General features: G+C 39.5%; 1 protein-coding gene across 2 annotated transcripts in view; it reads left to right on the top strand.

Moving 5' to 3' along the window:
- The window catches only part of DTL (denticleless E3 ubiquitin protein ligase adapter), a 76,466-nt gene that overhangs the window by 43,701 nt on the left and 16,213 nt on the right, over positions 1 to 16,552 (top strand). The window contains exons 14-15 of one of the 2 annotated variants that reach the window (XM_037027603.1): positions 4,482 to 5,314; positions 7,430 to 7,540. In XM_037027603.1, the coding sequence (XP_036883498.1) occupies positions 4,482 to 5,314; positions 7,430 to 7,528 (932 nt within the window). In that variant the 3' untranslated portion in view covers positions 7,529 to 7,540. Of the gene's footprint in view, positions 1 to 4,481; positions 5,315 to 7,429; positions 9,306 to 16,552 lie in introns of those variants that run through there. The other variant, XM_037027602.1, reaches the window with a different exon arrangement.

The raw sequence follows: 16,552 nt of genomic DNA, 5'->3' as shown, positions 1-16,552 counted from the left end.
TTTAACCTATTGAATTGTTTTGGCTTCCTTGTGAAAATCAAATGACTGTAAATGTAAGGGTTTATGTAATGTTATTTCCAGACTCCCAATTCTGTTCCATTGATCTGTTGTATGTGTCTGTCCTTGTGCTGGTATCGCGTTGTTTTGATTACTGTAGCTTTGTGGTAAGTTTTGAAATTGGAAAGTCTGAGTCTCCAATTATCTTTCTTTCTCTCTTTTTTTTATTTTTAAGATTGCTTTGACTATTTTGGGTCTCTCTTATTTCTATATAAATTTTATGACCAGTTTTTTCAATTTTTGCAAAAAATCTCTCTGGGATTTTGATAGGGATTACATTGAATCTGCAGCCCAGTTTTGGTAGTGTTTTGTTGTGTTACCAATGTTAAGTCTTCTGATCCATGAACGTGGATGTCTGTCTGCTGCCTTGTCTTTATATGTACTTTTCTTTCCCTAATCATAACATAAAAGAGAAGAATCATATGAGGGGAAAAGCCATCAATATTTCTACTCATGGAGAATTTTAACATTTTGAGTGTTTTTTCAGATTTTCTCTTTTATATTCTTAACAGAGTCATAGTTAGATTGTATATACATTTTAATTACTTGGGGATTTTTTCACTGAACATGATATTCTAAGCACCTTCTATGGTATCTTTTTACAAAACGTAAAATAGTTCACTGAGTTAGTGGTGCATTATTTACCTGGCTGTTCTTGTATAGTTGGACAATTTGCTTCCAATATTCTGTGAAAATTGTTTTATGAATTTAAGTTACTCCTCTCCATTAAAATAGATTTCTAGAGGTGGGTTTTCTGTGTCAACAGCTATAACAATTTTAAGATTTTTGATGAAAAGTGTGTTGCTTTTAACTTTATTTTTAATATGTCATTAATTATTCTTAATTTTGGCATCCAAGTCCCAAAAAAAGTTCCATATATTGACCAAATTTGTACCATAATAATAACAACAACTTAAAGCCATTATTGAGTACTACATAATTGTTTTAAGGACCTACTTGGATAATCTCAGTTAATTCCCCAAATAACATACTGAAGCTCAAGGAAGTTGGACTTCCATAAGAGTACACAGCTGTGAAGTTGAATTAGAACCAGAGTTGAACCCTTGCAGTCTGATTCCGGAGTGTGTGTTTGGGAGCACTCTACAGTACTGCCTCCTTTAGAACCCAACACGGCAAAGCTAGGTTCAAATTAAGACCAAACCAGGGGTTGCACCTGGATTTCTCCATTTCTGAGTGGTGCTGGAGGTACTCTGAATAGCACTCCGGAGTGACAACCTGACGTGAGTGCCAGAGGCTAGCACGCCGACCATTCAGTCCTGAAAGCCACCATCCAGCCACAGATTGGCTGCTGCTAATCACACTGCCATTTTGAAAATTATGTTCCTCTGTTTTCCCCGTCTTCTAATGGCCACCCCAACTCTCCTGACTGTCCTGGACTGCATATCTTCGCTTCTGGCTCTTTTAGCACATCGGCTGGAAGGCTTTAAATCCCAAGACACAGCCCCCTTTCCCTCTGCCCTACTTTTCCCAGCCAGTACCTGCTCTGTGGCTTACTATTCTTTCACCGTTTCAGCCAGAGATCTGACAAGGCCAGTGGTTTTTAACCCTGGCTGTGTATTGGAATCACTTGTGGAGCTGTTTAAAAGTTTGTGTGTCACATAAATTGCTTGCTGGGTCTGGGATTGAAGCCAACTACCTGTATTTTTATAAAGCTCCAACCAAGTCTGATGTGTGCAGCCAGTATCAAGAACCGCTGGTCTAGGCGTTATTGAGTGACAAAGATGATAATCCTTATCTTGAAGAGAAGGAAACCTAACCTGTTCTGTCTTAAGTGCTTGCTGCAGTCTCGAAAGTCAGCAGAATGTTTACAGAAGTTTTTTTTGTTGATGCCTGGAACCTCACCCTCATCCCTCTCGGTGGTAATAAAATTGAACAAACATGGTTCAATAATTCCTGACTAGGTACATTTTAGGCACTAGACCTAAAAATGACTAACTCATCATCACCTGCCCTTCAGGTGCTTGCAGTTCAGTCCAGGAGGCAAATTTTTAGAAAAACAAAAAAACAGCTACAATCCATTCTAAACATTACTCCCAGCTGTATAAACAACAGCCCTGCAAACCCTTTTCCTATGGAGAGAAGAGCTCTATGAGAGAGGAGAAAAAGGTTTGTTAGTTGTCATCAGAGCCTGGAAACATGAGGAAAATTTTTGCCTGGCAGAGAAGAGGCAGACTTGAAATGAAAACCATGTGAATAAAGACAGCGATGTGACATGCACAGCTTGTTCGGGAAGCAGTGAGTCGTCTCCTGTAACAGGATCCTAAAGCAGCATAGATTGAAAGGGAGAGTGAGGCCAGGTGGCAAACCTTATGTAAAAAGAAGCTATACATTGAGTGATTATTTGTAAGCTTTCTGTGTGATTTCTCGAAGGCACTAACTTTTCAGATACCTTTAGAGCAGTAACGCAGTCTGTACTGTGTCATCAGATCTCATGCAGTGCTTCAGGTTAACAGGGATTGATGCACTTAAGTAGGTGAAGCGCTGTGTGGCATGTCATATTTGAATCTATGGGTCAATATGGTGACATGCTATCAGCTGTTAAAAGCATAAGGCATCTCAGCATACTTTCATGAAAAGATATAAAAAGATACACTGTTCAAAGAAAAAAGCAAATTGCAGAACATGTGTTTAATGATCCCTTGTGGTCCCCCCCCTTGTGTTTTTTAAGGTATATACATACACCTTTGTGTGTGGTAATAAGCACATAGCAAATTGTGGAATGCACAGATGAGTAAAAGAGGGTTGAAAAGTACTTTTTGCTCTTTGCTTTATTCCCCTCTGTACTTGAATTTTTAACATGAACTTGTATTACTTTTGTAATCTAATTGCTGTTAAAATTTTTAAAAAGAAAGGGTTTAAATTTGACCCAGAATTTAAAGTTCTGTTAACCTTCAAAGTTAACAAAATCTGCTCTTTGACCCCTGTGCTCTATTTCTCCATTATAACATCCTGAAGGAAAAGAAATGCCCCAACTTTCCACCACATCAGACTTCCTACTGACCTTTGGTAAACACTTCAGGTGTCTGCCACTGAAGTAACAGAGACTGACATACCTGCTTTGTGCTTTCCTCAGCTTCTTCTTCTCCCCTCCCCTAGTCCTGCCTTCAAATGCATGTTGTAAGATTCATACTTTTTAGGACTTTCTGCCCTAAGCAGCCCACTTTAATGGCACGAATGACTAGAGGGCTGTGCAGTCCCACAAGACTGTTGACTTGCACTGAGGAGTGTAGCAAATGAAAAGTTTCTTTCCGTTTGAAATAATGATGATAGTCAATCTCTGGAACATGAATGTCAGATTTATCGCCAGATGCTCCATGGACAGGCCCCTGGCTCTAGCTCCCCTTCCATAGTACATTATAACAAAATGGGGTTTCCTAGTCTTGATCTTTATTGAAGGAACGGTATCATTTTGGCCATTTCTAAACATGGTTTATGAGAAAAGTTTAGGCAATTAATTCAATTGGTAGAATTTCTCTTACCTCAAGGCAAGGCTGCTTGAGTAGTGAAAAGCACAGGGTAAAATGTGCAGGGTAACTAAATGACTGAACTTAGTAAATCTTCTAACTAAAAGATTGTATTTTTATGTCAGGCCATTCTAAATTCAGTTGTGTGTAAATGCAAGTAATCATTAAACTGAATTAAAATATCAGAGCTATAATTCAAAGACTTTATGGCTAAGAAATAAATAGATGTCTTCCTTGTTATTTGAAGACAGAAACACTACTCAGAAACCTAGAACTTTCAGAAGGAAAGCAAGAAAATACAGTGTTGTCTGGTGGGGCCTGAGGGGGAAGAAGCATAAAGTTCATAAGAATTTGCCTGAAGGGCTTGCCATTGCATATAAACAAGGGGCAGGACACAGAGAGAAAAGTTCTACTCACTGTTTAATTTGCTTTACCGAGAGCAAGCTTCATTGCATTTCTGAAATGTTCTTTGGCTCGTGGAGAATAGTAGCCATGTGTAAATTACAGTGGAAAACCACGTGGGGCCTAATAACATTAAGAATTTGATGGAATACTTGTGGAGATTAAAACTATATTTTACAAATAAGGAAACTGAGGCAGAGGAGCTAAAGGGTTGTGTTCAAGTCACACAGATTACATGCCCAAGTATAGGAAAACCACTAACATTGGTTCACCTAGATGCTTTCAATCTTTTCTCCCCTGAATTTTATAGATTTTTACAAGTGTAAGTTTTGCAGTGGGACAGCTGGGAGGCTGACAGTTAGGAGAGGGGAAGAAAAGGCGAAGGAGGATATGGTAAGAATCAAATGACTTACCTGATCGATTCTCTGGGAAATCAACCCCTGGGTGATTAAGTTAGCTATAGTTTTCCTTGATGCAGAGTGCAGGATTTTCTGTGGCTTTCACTTCTGACTTTTGTGACCCTCTTTTCTTTTGTAGGAACAGTGACGAGTGGCCAGAGTACTCCTGCCAAAGCCCCCAGAGTGAAGATCAGTCCATCTAGTTCTTCCCCCTCCTCAGCAGCCTGTGCTCCAAGCTGTGCTGGAGACCTCCCTCTTCCTTCAAATACTCCCACGTTCTCCATTAAAACCCCTCCTGCCAAGGCCCGGTCTCCCGTTAGCAGAAGGGGCTCCATCTCCTCTGTCTCTCCCAAGCCACCCTCATCTTTCAAGATGTCCATTAGAAACTGGATGACCCAAACACCTTCTTCATCACCACCCATCACTCCACCTGCTTGTGAGACCAAGATCACGTCTCCAAGAAAAGCCCTCATTCCTGTGAGCCTGAAATCATCCCAAGCAGTGTCTTGCTCAGAATCTAGAAATAGAGTGAAGAGGAGGCTAGACTCAAGTTGTCTGGAGAATGTGAAACAAAAGTGTGTGAAGAGTTGCAGCTGTGTTACTGAGCTTGATGACCCAGTTGAAAAGCTTCATTTGGATCTCTGCTGCCTTACTGGCAACCAGGAAGACCTTGGTAAGGACTCTCTAGGTCCTACCAAATCAAGCAAGATTGAAGGAGCCAGTATGAGTGTCTCAGAGCCTCCTTCTCCTGCCAGTCCTTATGCTTCAGAGGGCTGCGGAACGCTATCTCTTCCTTTGGGATCGTGTGGAGAAGGATCTGAATTGGTAGGCAAAGAGAATAGCTCCCCAGAGAACAAAAACTGGTTATTGGCCATGGCAGCCAAACGGAAGGCTGAGAATTCATCACCACGAAGTCCATCGTCTCAGGCGCCCAATTCCAGGAGACAGAGCGGGAAGACTTCTCCAGGCCCAGTAAGTCAACGGTGGTGGTAAGATGCATTTTCTAACTTGAACAGGGCAGGTACAGATCCCTTCTCAGAAGTCCGGATGCTTTTAAGTAAATCTGTTTGTTTTAGGGTTGCCAGACTTAGCATGTAAAAATACAGGACAGATATTGCATAACTTCTTATACTAAAAAGTTATTTGTTTGAAATTCAAATGTAACCAGGTGTGTGCTGTATTTTTATCTGGCAACCCTATTTACTCCCATTAAGTCACTCCTGTTAAGGTCCATACCCCTCAGCCCTGCTGTCTGATTCATCAAAGCCTCCTTATCCTCCAGGATATCAGTTCAGAACTACCTTCCTCCCCTCTGTTTGACATTATTTCCTTCCCTGCCCACTTTTGCTTATTTTCCCCAGCCTCAAACCCTTGGCAACACGTTTTATAGACTTCTTCCCTTTTTACATACAAATTGCCAACATCCATAAATAGATTACCAGTTTGTAATTAGTTTATGATTATTTAAAGTAAAGCAAAACTTAAACCTGCACAGCAATTTAAGTGTAGACTCCTAGATTTTAATGATTATCCCTTAGCTCTTATAGTTTCCTTGCTCACACCAATGTTTTAGCTACTCACCTGTATCTATACTTTTTTAAACATCAGCTTAGTTTTACTTGTCTTTTTAGGGCTCTTATTTTTCGGTTGATATACTATTTAAAGTTAGATTATTTCAAAAAGCAGAAACTGCTGACAGAAATAGATTTAGAAACCTTAAAAATCAAATGACTCATTATAATGATGGAGGCAGAAGTAGCCGAGAGCATTAGGTGAGCCATGGGCAGCAGCCAAAGGGAATGAGATTTCTGTTAATCAGTTTGTCAGTTGAGGGGAGGCGTTTAAGGAAATTTCTGTGTAGTCCATAGCTCGTGCCTGTGTTACGGAGAAAGTGGTAGAATGACTAAAATGCAATCCAGAGATCATGACCAGCAACATCTGCCCTTTTAAAAGGTAGAAGCTAGATAACCTTAGGCCAGTTCTGTCACCCTCCTACTATCATGAAGCCTACCCCATAATTTTAGTAGTAAATTAGAAATATTTAAGATTACTTCAAATACAAACTTTAGCTAAGACCTTGCTACAGAACATTTTAAAAGAAAGTATGCTGGTTCAAGATACTTGCAGTGTTAAAACAACAAAATTCAACAATTCATGAATCAAACAGCATCCTATCTAACAAATAGAAAGGAGTCCTGAAGGGCTATACAGAATCAACTGCTTTTTGTATTGTTTTTATTGACTCGAGAGACAGAAACATCTATTCGTTGTTCCACTTATTTATGCATTCATTGGTTGAATCTTGTGTATGCCCTGGCTGGGTATTGAACCCTCAATCTTGACATATCAGAACAATGCTCTAACCAACTAAAATACATGGCCAGAGCAAAGTGAAAGGCTTTCAAGGACAGAAAGGAGGAAGGGAAAGGAAAATTGAAAGAATGAATTATTTCAGACAAGGTCCCCTTTCTTTAGGGAAAGGCAGGGGGTCTGTCAAGCAGATTACCTTGCTGGTATTCATCAGGAAATTCCAGGCGGGTTAAAGGTCACATTCCTGGGAGAGGCTGACACTGCAAATGGGTTATATATTACTTGTCTTGGTTTGCTGAGGTGGGGCTTAGCACCTGTGACTCCATTTTGGGCTCGCTTCTTTTTTAACACTGGTTTATTTTTTCCGTCTTTGAAGCTAAAGTGTTGTTAAGTTTAGTGATGTACACGGTGATAAGGCAGACTTCTTCAGAAGAGGGTAGTTAGCTGCCATTTGAATACCTGTCGTTTTAAATCTGAGGGTAATTTACTCATTTCAGAGAGGATAGTAGTTTTTTGTAACCTCTTTGGTTCCTACTAGGAGGTGTAACTGGTAAATATTTCTGTTCATGTGAAAGTCCCTGCCTTATTTTTACTCTATTTGGTAAAAATCAACCAAAAGTAACATTGTCATAAAAGTATTTGAGACTGGAAGCTGGCTGACTAATAATCAAATGTCTAGGCATCCTAACATAAAATATCTGTTAGTTGTAACTTGCTAGGGTAACAGGTGGACTTTTATGTTAGAAAATATCTGAAATCTAAACTTTCTTCTTCTAGGTCACTATTACTCCCAGCTCCATGAGGAAAATTTGTACATACTTCCACAGAAAGTCTCAAGATGACTACTGTAGTCCTGAACAGTCAACAGAATTATAGATCTTAATCTGAGTAAGTTAACCGAACTTTGGCCCATTAAAACAATATAAAAATACAACAGAGTGGCTCTATAAGAAAGCCACCATTTTTTATTTTTAGAGACAATCCTTTCAAACATTTTCAATAAGTAGTCTTCACTTTTTTAATTATTCATATTCTTTGCTATAATGATATACCAGCATAGAGAGGCAAAAAACAAAACTTGTCTCTTGTTACTCTGAGACTTTCTGTGCACAGTGTAAAGTGCCTGCTGGCCGGAGCAGGTCTGTCTGTGAAGGCCCGCTGCTGAAGACCCCTGGGTCTGTACTGCCTCCGCAAATATACTTGCATTTAAAATATATAACCTTTTCACTCTACTTCTTTTGGTTTTTTTTTAGTATGTGTAAAAATGTAATGTTCAGATAAGTACATTTATGTTGATTTAGTGTGTGATTTAACAATAATAATCCCTTTAGTTAAAATCATTTTTATTTTAAAGACAGTCAACTCTTTGGAAAAAGTAGAACAACACTAGAACCCTTATTTGTCTTTTTTCCCCAAATGTATCTCCCACGTGAGATTTAAGTTCCCCATATTCTTGCTAAGCAATCTGCTATGTTACCAGCTCAACATCACGCTCTATAAGAGGTTGTGATTTTTGCCATATACAAGAGGAGAAGTTTATAAACTCAGTAATCATACACTGAAACTTGGGTTTGAATTCAGTCCTCAGTTCTCTGGGTGCTCTAACTTTAAAAAAACAGTCATCAGATTTTAAGAAAAATTATTGATATCTTATTAATGTTTTATAAAAGAAGATTGTTCTGAGCTGAAAATCCAGAACCTCGAAAATAAATCTTGGCTTTAACTTGCTTTTTTGGATTCTCTTTATATACATAAAAAGCAATTGCCTTCTAGTACAGCACTGAGTCAAAAAATCTTGGGATTTTTTATGCATTTTTAATATAGAATATATAGACTAACTCTAAGTTATAATGTGCAAAATATTTTGAACATCCCTTCCCTTAATCAACAGTTACATATCAATCATCTTGAGATGAACTGTTGTCTTATATTTTCCCCCATTGTAATAACCTCATAGCTTCATATACTTTCTATGTGCTATGTCCTTGGGAGGGAATGCCCTTGCAATCATGAAATTTGATGCATTTTATCTATATATAATTTGAGGACTGTGTAGACTTCATATTTTTGTGATACTTTTCGAATCTGTTCTTAATGATAACTCTTTAATTCCTTTGATTCTTATAAGTTAAGTTTGTAACAACCAGAGCTGCCAAGGTCAGTTAAGCAGGGTTCTCCTGGTTTTACCCAAGGAGAAAAATAAAAGAAAGCCATAAAATTACTGTTCCAAAACAAAGCACACCAGTGTTAGCTGAATATTTAGGAACTCTACATATATTTGCTTTTTGAATTTAGAGTGTTAGACTGGGGGACGGTGTTATTTATGATGAATCCTGGCTGATAATCCTGGCTATCTATCTTTCTCTTGATTTGAAAGCCACTAGGGAAAATAATCCTTGAAAAAGAAAAAGATCCCTAAAGTAGATGATTTTGTTCTTTGTATTCCTGCACATCTTCTGACACCTCTACTGGGTGAAATTGGGGTAAAAGTGGCTGTCAAAAGTTGCTGAGAATCTGCTGAGTATAACATGTCTCTCTTGGAAACTAGTACTTCAAATGGGTGCCAAAGGTCAAATGTAATGAGATAATTATCCCTGTTATGTGTCAGTGTCAGACTCTGAGCTGATCCTCAATAATAAAGCCTTTTCCCTTATCTGCTGTGCTTTTTTGAGCTTTTTGCCGTAACCTAGAAGCAATCTACACAAAAAAACTGTAGTAGTAATCAAGAATGTCTTTTACTGTTCATTGAATAACACTTATTTATTCCCAAGGATATGATCTAGTTCAAGCTGAAAGAGGCTTTAATAAAATACATCTCTCTTGGTTAGACCCTGAGCACTTCAGATGGCTTGGATTACTTGATGAAGGAGGGTGGAGTGATGTAGGTCTTTTTCTAAACGAGTATTTCCAGCCCAAGCGTTTCCATTTGAGTGCACTCCAAGCCCTGTTGCTGCGATGCTGTGTTAGTTTCCTTTTGGCTGTTTCAACACAGGCCCTTAATTTAATTTTTCAAGGGTTCACTAATTAATCCTTTAAAATGTTTCTTTTAATCTTGGCTGCACATTTAACTGATAATAATCAAAACCATGTGTAGCTAACCCTGTCAGACTGGCAGAGGATGGGTTTAGCTCACCACCCTCAGCCCTAATAACTTAAAACTTCACTAAGAGAGAGAGAGAGAGAGAGAGATGACATTAGCTTATAGCCATGATCTCACGTTGTAGGTCACACATCGATCAGTTCAGCATTTGCTTTTTGGGAGCCTATCATAGCAAACGCACTGCTGCTTTTAGGTCTGTTTTTTCTATTTTCCTAATCCCAAGATGGTGTGGACATCTTTTCACAGTGCTCTTAAAGTCGATACCAAGTAGTCTTATAGAGTCAGTTCCACAAGTAGGTAGTATGGGCAACATTTTACAGATGTGTGAAAAGAGACTGAGAGTGTCATACAGCCGGCCCTCTGTGTCCATGGGTTCTCACCTCTTGGTTCACCCAGTCTCTGGTCAAGAGTGTTATGTTGTAGGCATGTGCTGTGTAGTTAAGCTGACTATTGTTGCATCTATACTCAACACACACAGACTTTTTTCTCATCATTATTCACTAAATAAGACAGTAAAACAAGTATTCCACAGCATTCCATTGTATTAGTTATTATAGGTAATTTAGAGATGATTTAAAGTATACAGGAGAAGGTAAATTGGTTATATGCAAGTACTACTACATTTTATGTAAGGGACTTGAACATCCACAGGTTTTAGCTGTGTCTGGGCGGGAGGGGGCAGGTCCTGGAACCAGTGACACTCAAATACGGAGGGATGACTGTCCTAAAAAAATGAGTTATTGTCCTCTTTATGGCAATTAAACACAGACAGTTTCAAACTGCTTCAAATTTTTATAAAGGGGCTACATGGAGGCCCAGCTGAGCTCTTGCTCGTCATATCCCACTGCTTCTCACATGGGTCTTCATAGAAGGTTCTTTGCCTGGCTAGATTTGCATCATGCCAGATGATGGATTAACCCCATTACTCCTTAAATTCTGGGGAATTATGGAAAAACCTGCACTATTCATTAGGTCCTTGCATATTGGTTGGAAATTACAGGCAAGCCAAACAACACTTTGTTGAACATAAGGTGAGTCTAATGTTTCATTAGATCTAATGCCAGTAATAATATGCCCAACTTGTTGTAAGGGACCCATTTTGTGTTCTAAAGTGGTAGAAAATCTTACTTTATTTCTGCTAAAAAGTGTAGGGGTTGTTAAAGAATAATGTAAGGTAAAGTCAGCCTTTAAAAAAACATCTAAGTACATTAAGCAGCTGGTTCGGAACAGTATGCTGTGGCAAATATGTGCAACACAATGAGAGGTATTTTACTGTTAAAGAATAGGCTTGTCCATCTCAAAAGCTCATCCCTCCCATTTCCCTGCTAAGCCCAGGATTTCAAGGACAGATAACCAGGTTTTTCATTTGAATTTTACAGGTTTAATATTTCACTTATACCTCATTTCTCTTTCATTTCCATAACTTGCCTCATGCCCCTTCCTGTTTTGACATTCTAAATAATTTATATTTGAGCCATTTTGTGAAATATGAGTATCACATTTCAGAATGCCTTTGATTAGAAGGTGTTCGATTTGACCAACACCATGTATTCATCACCTGGGTGCCAAGCCCTGTGTGAGGCACCTGGCCTGCAGAGTTCCTCCCTTTTCACTTGTCAAAGGCTTCACTTTATCTAGGGCACTTTGACAGGCTACAGTCAGCACTTGGAGAGAAATGGGCAAGGATTGGATTTTCAAGTCTTTTGGGGGAAGTTGTGAACAGCCATTATGTAGATGTGCTGTCTAGATCAGGCTCTTCCTCCAGAACTTCATTCAACTGCTGCTTAGAGCACCTTTAACTTTCCAAGTAAAATCTTTTCTCATGCATGTTTTTGTTATATTCTTTATAACATTATAAATAATAGTTAGTTAAAATATATATTATCTGTAAAGCCAAGCTGCCCAGCTTTGAATCCAGGCCCTTACTATATGCCTTGAGCAAGTTCCTTAACCTCTGTGAACTGGTTCTCTTGTCTGTAACATGGGATTGGGTATCATTACATGTATCACTCCAAGGACAGTGCCTGGACAGTATACAATAGCCAACATTTATAAACAGTTACTGTCAGAATTATTCTCATAAGGTAGGGAAGGCAGGGGTTATTTGATAAATGGACATAATGGTTTTAAGTAACTTTCCAGTTTTCCTAACTCATTTCTGTCCCCTTTCGGCTAAAGCTATGATCCTCAAAGCAATGTTACTTGGGCCTCTGAGTCCTAGCACTTTTCAAAAGGAGAAGTAGGCCTTTGGGGGAAAATCTCCAGTTCCTCGGGTATTTGAAATTCGTGACTCTTTCCCACCAGGTACACATGAAAATTGTAGAAGTTATTTCATATATGGCCCCAGCCACCGTTTAGAGAGGCTATAATTTGCAAATCTGTATCCTGGACTTTTTTTTTTTTTTAAGTGCCCTGACCAGTAATCAAACCCCTAATCTTTTGGTGCACAGGGTAGCACTCCACCCAACAGAGCCACACCAGCCAGGGCTATACCCTGGCCTCTTAAGCAAGCCAAAGTTTTGGCTCTCACAAAGCCCATCCTCCTACTTCCTAACTACAGCCTCCAGCTCTGCTACCCTAAGATGTGTTCACCTTTAGGAAGGAAGCTGCAGCTGGCAGCCCTTTAGAGCCAATACTTGGTCACTTGCTAGGCTTTCGTGTTCCCTGGCTAATCTCTAGACAAATAAAGTCCAAAAGGTGCTTAATTAGTAGCTCTGATTTTGTAGGATATAAGAGTCAAACGTTTGGTTGAAGAGTATTATATAAACACTCGATTCTTTATTCTCACGTAAAGAGATTCTTCCCTGGGCTCCTTTTTGATGCCAGTAATACTTGTTGCCATTGTCACGTCAGTCCCAAAATATAAGCCATGAAAGTGTATGACATTTTGGCAGACAACCCCAGCACTGGGGTTTCATTTGGCATCTGAGCACCAAATTACGCTGCCACTGTCCAGTTTACGGGAACTTTCAGAATGTGGCGTTCTCTTATTAGGAGCGGGCACCCACACCTCAGTCCCCCCGTGCCAGATCTCCTTCGTGGGCTTGTGCCGAAGTTATCAATTCACAAATTGATATGAATAACAAATAACAAACGAATATGGTAAGGGCTGATTTTTTATTATTAGCAGCCTTTTAAAAGCCACAGTCTAAAAGTAATTATATAAATAATGAGCCCTTTCCTCTGGTCATGCATTACTGGGTAATACGTGTTACTGAAACAAACTATAAGTAAACCATCTGGCCTTGCTCTATTGACATGAAGTTAGCAAATATTGTCATAACCCATCATTCAGTAATCATTAAGTATAACTGAAATAATAGTGGTACAGGAACTGAAAAAATAAAATTCACTAGCTATCATTCATGGCCTCTGTAATGGGTCAGCATTCAGCCCAACAGTTATGTCAAGTTGGAAACGTTGCTTCCTCAAAAGCCTTGTTGGATTTAGAGAGCTTTACATGGAAGTAAGATCTGAGTCCAAAAACAAGTCAAAGTGAACATTAATAATTTTAGGGTGGGGGTAGGAAGAAGGTGGTTATAATAATTAGGGAGCTTCTTAACTCCCTAATTAGGTAATGAGGTGTTGGCCCTGAAGTGTTACACATGTAATTAAGTATCTGGCTTTGGAAAACTACCTCCTAAGCCCAAGAAATGTAAGCGACAAAGTCTAGAATTATACACAGAATGCCTGCAGGATAAGGGAAATTAGAATGCGGTTCTCTGGTGTTTAGGAATGGTTTCTCTTCCAGCCAACTCTCCTTTACAGTAAATTGTACAAAGACCGGATGCCATGTAGGGCAGCTTGTTAATGTAAGTTAGCCTGTGGGGTTCTCTTGCCTTCTTATTTACAGCACTTCTAATCCCATTCACTTGCTCCTTTCTTGTGTCATTTTGGCCAGTTGAATGAAGGTAGGGCTGTGGTTTTGATTCCCAAATGGGGCAATTTTCACTTTGGTGTTCTGTGGCCACAGGCAGCACGTCACATGCCTACCCTGGCTAGCCACCCCACAAAGAAGAGTGAACAGTGGTTAGGCTCACTACAAACCCTCAGTGCAGACTCAGAATGCATCCTCACTACACAGCCTGAAGGCTTTTGAATGCCTGTCTTTCCTGCCTGAAGACCAAGTTTATAAACCTCCTTTGATCAAACTTAGAGATTGTACGTGTAATACACACAATAATCTTGTAAGTGGTATAACTTTTACTCACATTTTGATAATAAGGAAACTAAAGCACAAGAGAAATTAAGGACACATAGCCAACAAATAGCTTGTGAATTTGGTCTGACTCAAAAGTCCACAATAGTAATTCCCATAATGCAATGCCTGGCCGAAATAAGCCTGTCCCTGGCCCTGTACTAATGAAATATAAGCTTTCCATTTTGTATGCATTTGAAAGAACTCTCAAAATGTTCTAAGTGTGTTACCTACTTGACTAATAACAAAAAAATGTTACTCCTTGGGAGAGGAACACTCTTAACTACAGAAGGAAGGTGATACACAGACCTAGAATCTGTACTGAAACGTGTTACAGGAATACAAGAAAGTTGCCAAACAATCGCAAGTTGGAAAAACAGGGACAAAGGCACAGAAGCTAAAATTCTTTAGAAAAAAAAGTGGAGAAAGGAGAGAATGAAGATGAAGACACATGCACCATACAACCCAACAGTTCCACCTGGCACCTTGGGGCGGCTCACCTGCACTGTGCACACAATGCAAGGATCTCCACAGCCTTGTTCATACCAGCCCAGGGCTGGACACAACTCAAGTGTGCATTCTCAGTAGCTGGGTAAACAGGCACATTCAGAGCACTCTAAAACCGTGAAATGGAAAAGAATGAACTAGCTACACGTGACTGTGAAATGTTCGAATGTTGAGCAAAAGAAGCAAGAAACAAAGGAACACATGCAGTATGGTTTTGTTCATATCGAGTGTTAACAAAAACCAGACAATGCTGAACTAATATGAAGGGATACTCCACTTTGCCTCTCACCCAAGGGTAGTGAGAGGCAAAGCAAAGATGATTGTTACAATAAATCAAGACCGTGCTTCTCTCTGGAGGACGGTGCTTGGGAAGTAACACGTGGAGAACTGACTAGATTGTGGCGGAGTTCTGTCTTGTCAGGTTGTGATGATATGGGCACCTGCTCTATAAGGTCTTGCATTCATGTTTTATGTACTTTTCTGTATTTGTCTCATGATTGCCGGTGCTTTAAAGAAATGAAGATTAGATTGTTCTCTGGAGAAGATACACAGAAGTAGGGATGAGGGGGTCCTAGGTAGACTGGATCATATAACTTACTCAAAGGGAATAAGTTTCTTAGGGGAGTTTGTGGGATCTTCTTGATACTTTCTAAGAAAAAGGGGGAATCCTCTGGTTCTTAAAGCAGGATGGACTAAATTGCCTTGCATAAACCGTTAGGATTCAGTATATTCACTTTGAAAGAGCAGACCTGAGACTTCAGCTAACCATGTGATGGCTTAAACAAGGGGTTGGGACTGAGCCAGAAGCTTGCAGGTAGCAGGAAGGACTAATGGAGGGCCCTATAGCATTTAGCCTCCTAAAAGTTCCACTACATAGTCTCCTTTCTCCTTCTTCCCTATTCTTGTAATTTACTTCTCTTCCCAAGGTCAGTCATTAAAGTCTTATTTTAAAGAAATATGAAGTAAGAAATTGGTGTGGGGAAGTTAACCAATTTAACCAGGGTCACAAAACTAGTTAAGGGTAGAATCCAATCTGATATCCCACATTCTTTGCATCCCAGTTCTGCTGATCTCTTAAGCCATTTCCCTAAATACTGTACTATCCTGTCTTTGTTCAAGGTGTAGTTCTTACCCCTGTGCCTTCCTTTAAAAGTCCACTTTTAAGGTCCAGTTCAAACTCCCCTCCCTTTATATAGGAAGTGCTCGCCAATTTTTCCTAATGAAGCCTTCTTCCAGTCAATCCCTGGGGTCTTGTTTAAACACTACAGTATGAAGAAGGCCCTCCCCCCAAACGAAGTTTATTTGTTAAAAATTCTGTATTAATTCTTACATGTTTAAACTTCAGTTACCTTCAAAGGACTCTCCATTTGATGAAGACATTTTTTCCACTACTCAAAACAGTTTTTGAGCTCTTTGATTTTGATGCCTTTTAGTGCTTCTGCCGTTTTTTGTTTCTCCTCTTCAACATTTTCAAAACATATCCCTTTGAGGACTTTTTTCATTTGGAGAAACAAAAACAACTCGCTTGGTGAGATTGGGTGAATAGAAGGGTCATGCCATTTTTGGTCAAAAACTGCTGAACACTCAGTGCAGTGTGGGCAGGTGCACTTGTAAATCACCCTTCATGAAATGGGCAAATGCAGCCGCTAACAACACCACCAGCTGGTACACTGATGCAGATGGGTTCCTAGAACACTCACCTATAGCAGGGCGAGCCTGGACTACAAGTGCCCCACCCTCCAGAAGATAATTCCAGGTGTTTTTTTCTTGTTTTTTTTTTTTTTTTCAGTTTCCCCTTGTAATGTTTACCATATTGGTCTTAGAATTATTTCTGTATTCCCTCCAGATTGTACCCTGCTAGATGTCAAACTGGTCTTTTGCACTTATGCACACGCAGTGCTGTGCTGAAGCTGCCTCGTTCTCATGAGAGCCTATTATTAAATGTTCAGGAATTTTGTGAGCTGGTTGTTAAAATGTTAGCCTGAAATCATTTGTGGTGAGAGTATCTACACCATACAGCAGACTAAAGTTACAAATTAGAGGCCTTTTTTCCTTCAGAGAGCCAGCTTCTCAGCACATCACTGCAGGTATCCCA

The sequence above is a fragment of the Sturnira hondurensis genome, unplaced genomic scaffold (genome assembly GCF_014824575.4).
Source record: "Sturnira hondurensis isolate 20B ecotype Veracruz unplaced genomic scaffold, ASM1482457v3 Scaffold0019216, whole genome shotgun sequence".
NCBI lineage: Eukaryota > Metazoa > Chordata > Mammalia > Chiroptera > Phyllostomidae > Sturnira > Sturnira hondurensis.
Note: the sequence above shows the minus strand (reverse complement) of the source record. Positions and strands in the feature narration are given on the sequence as shown.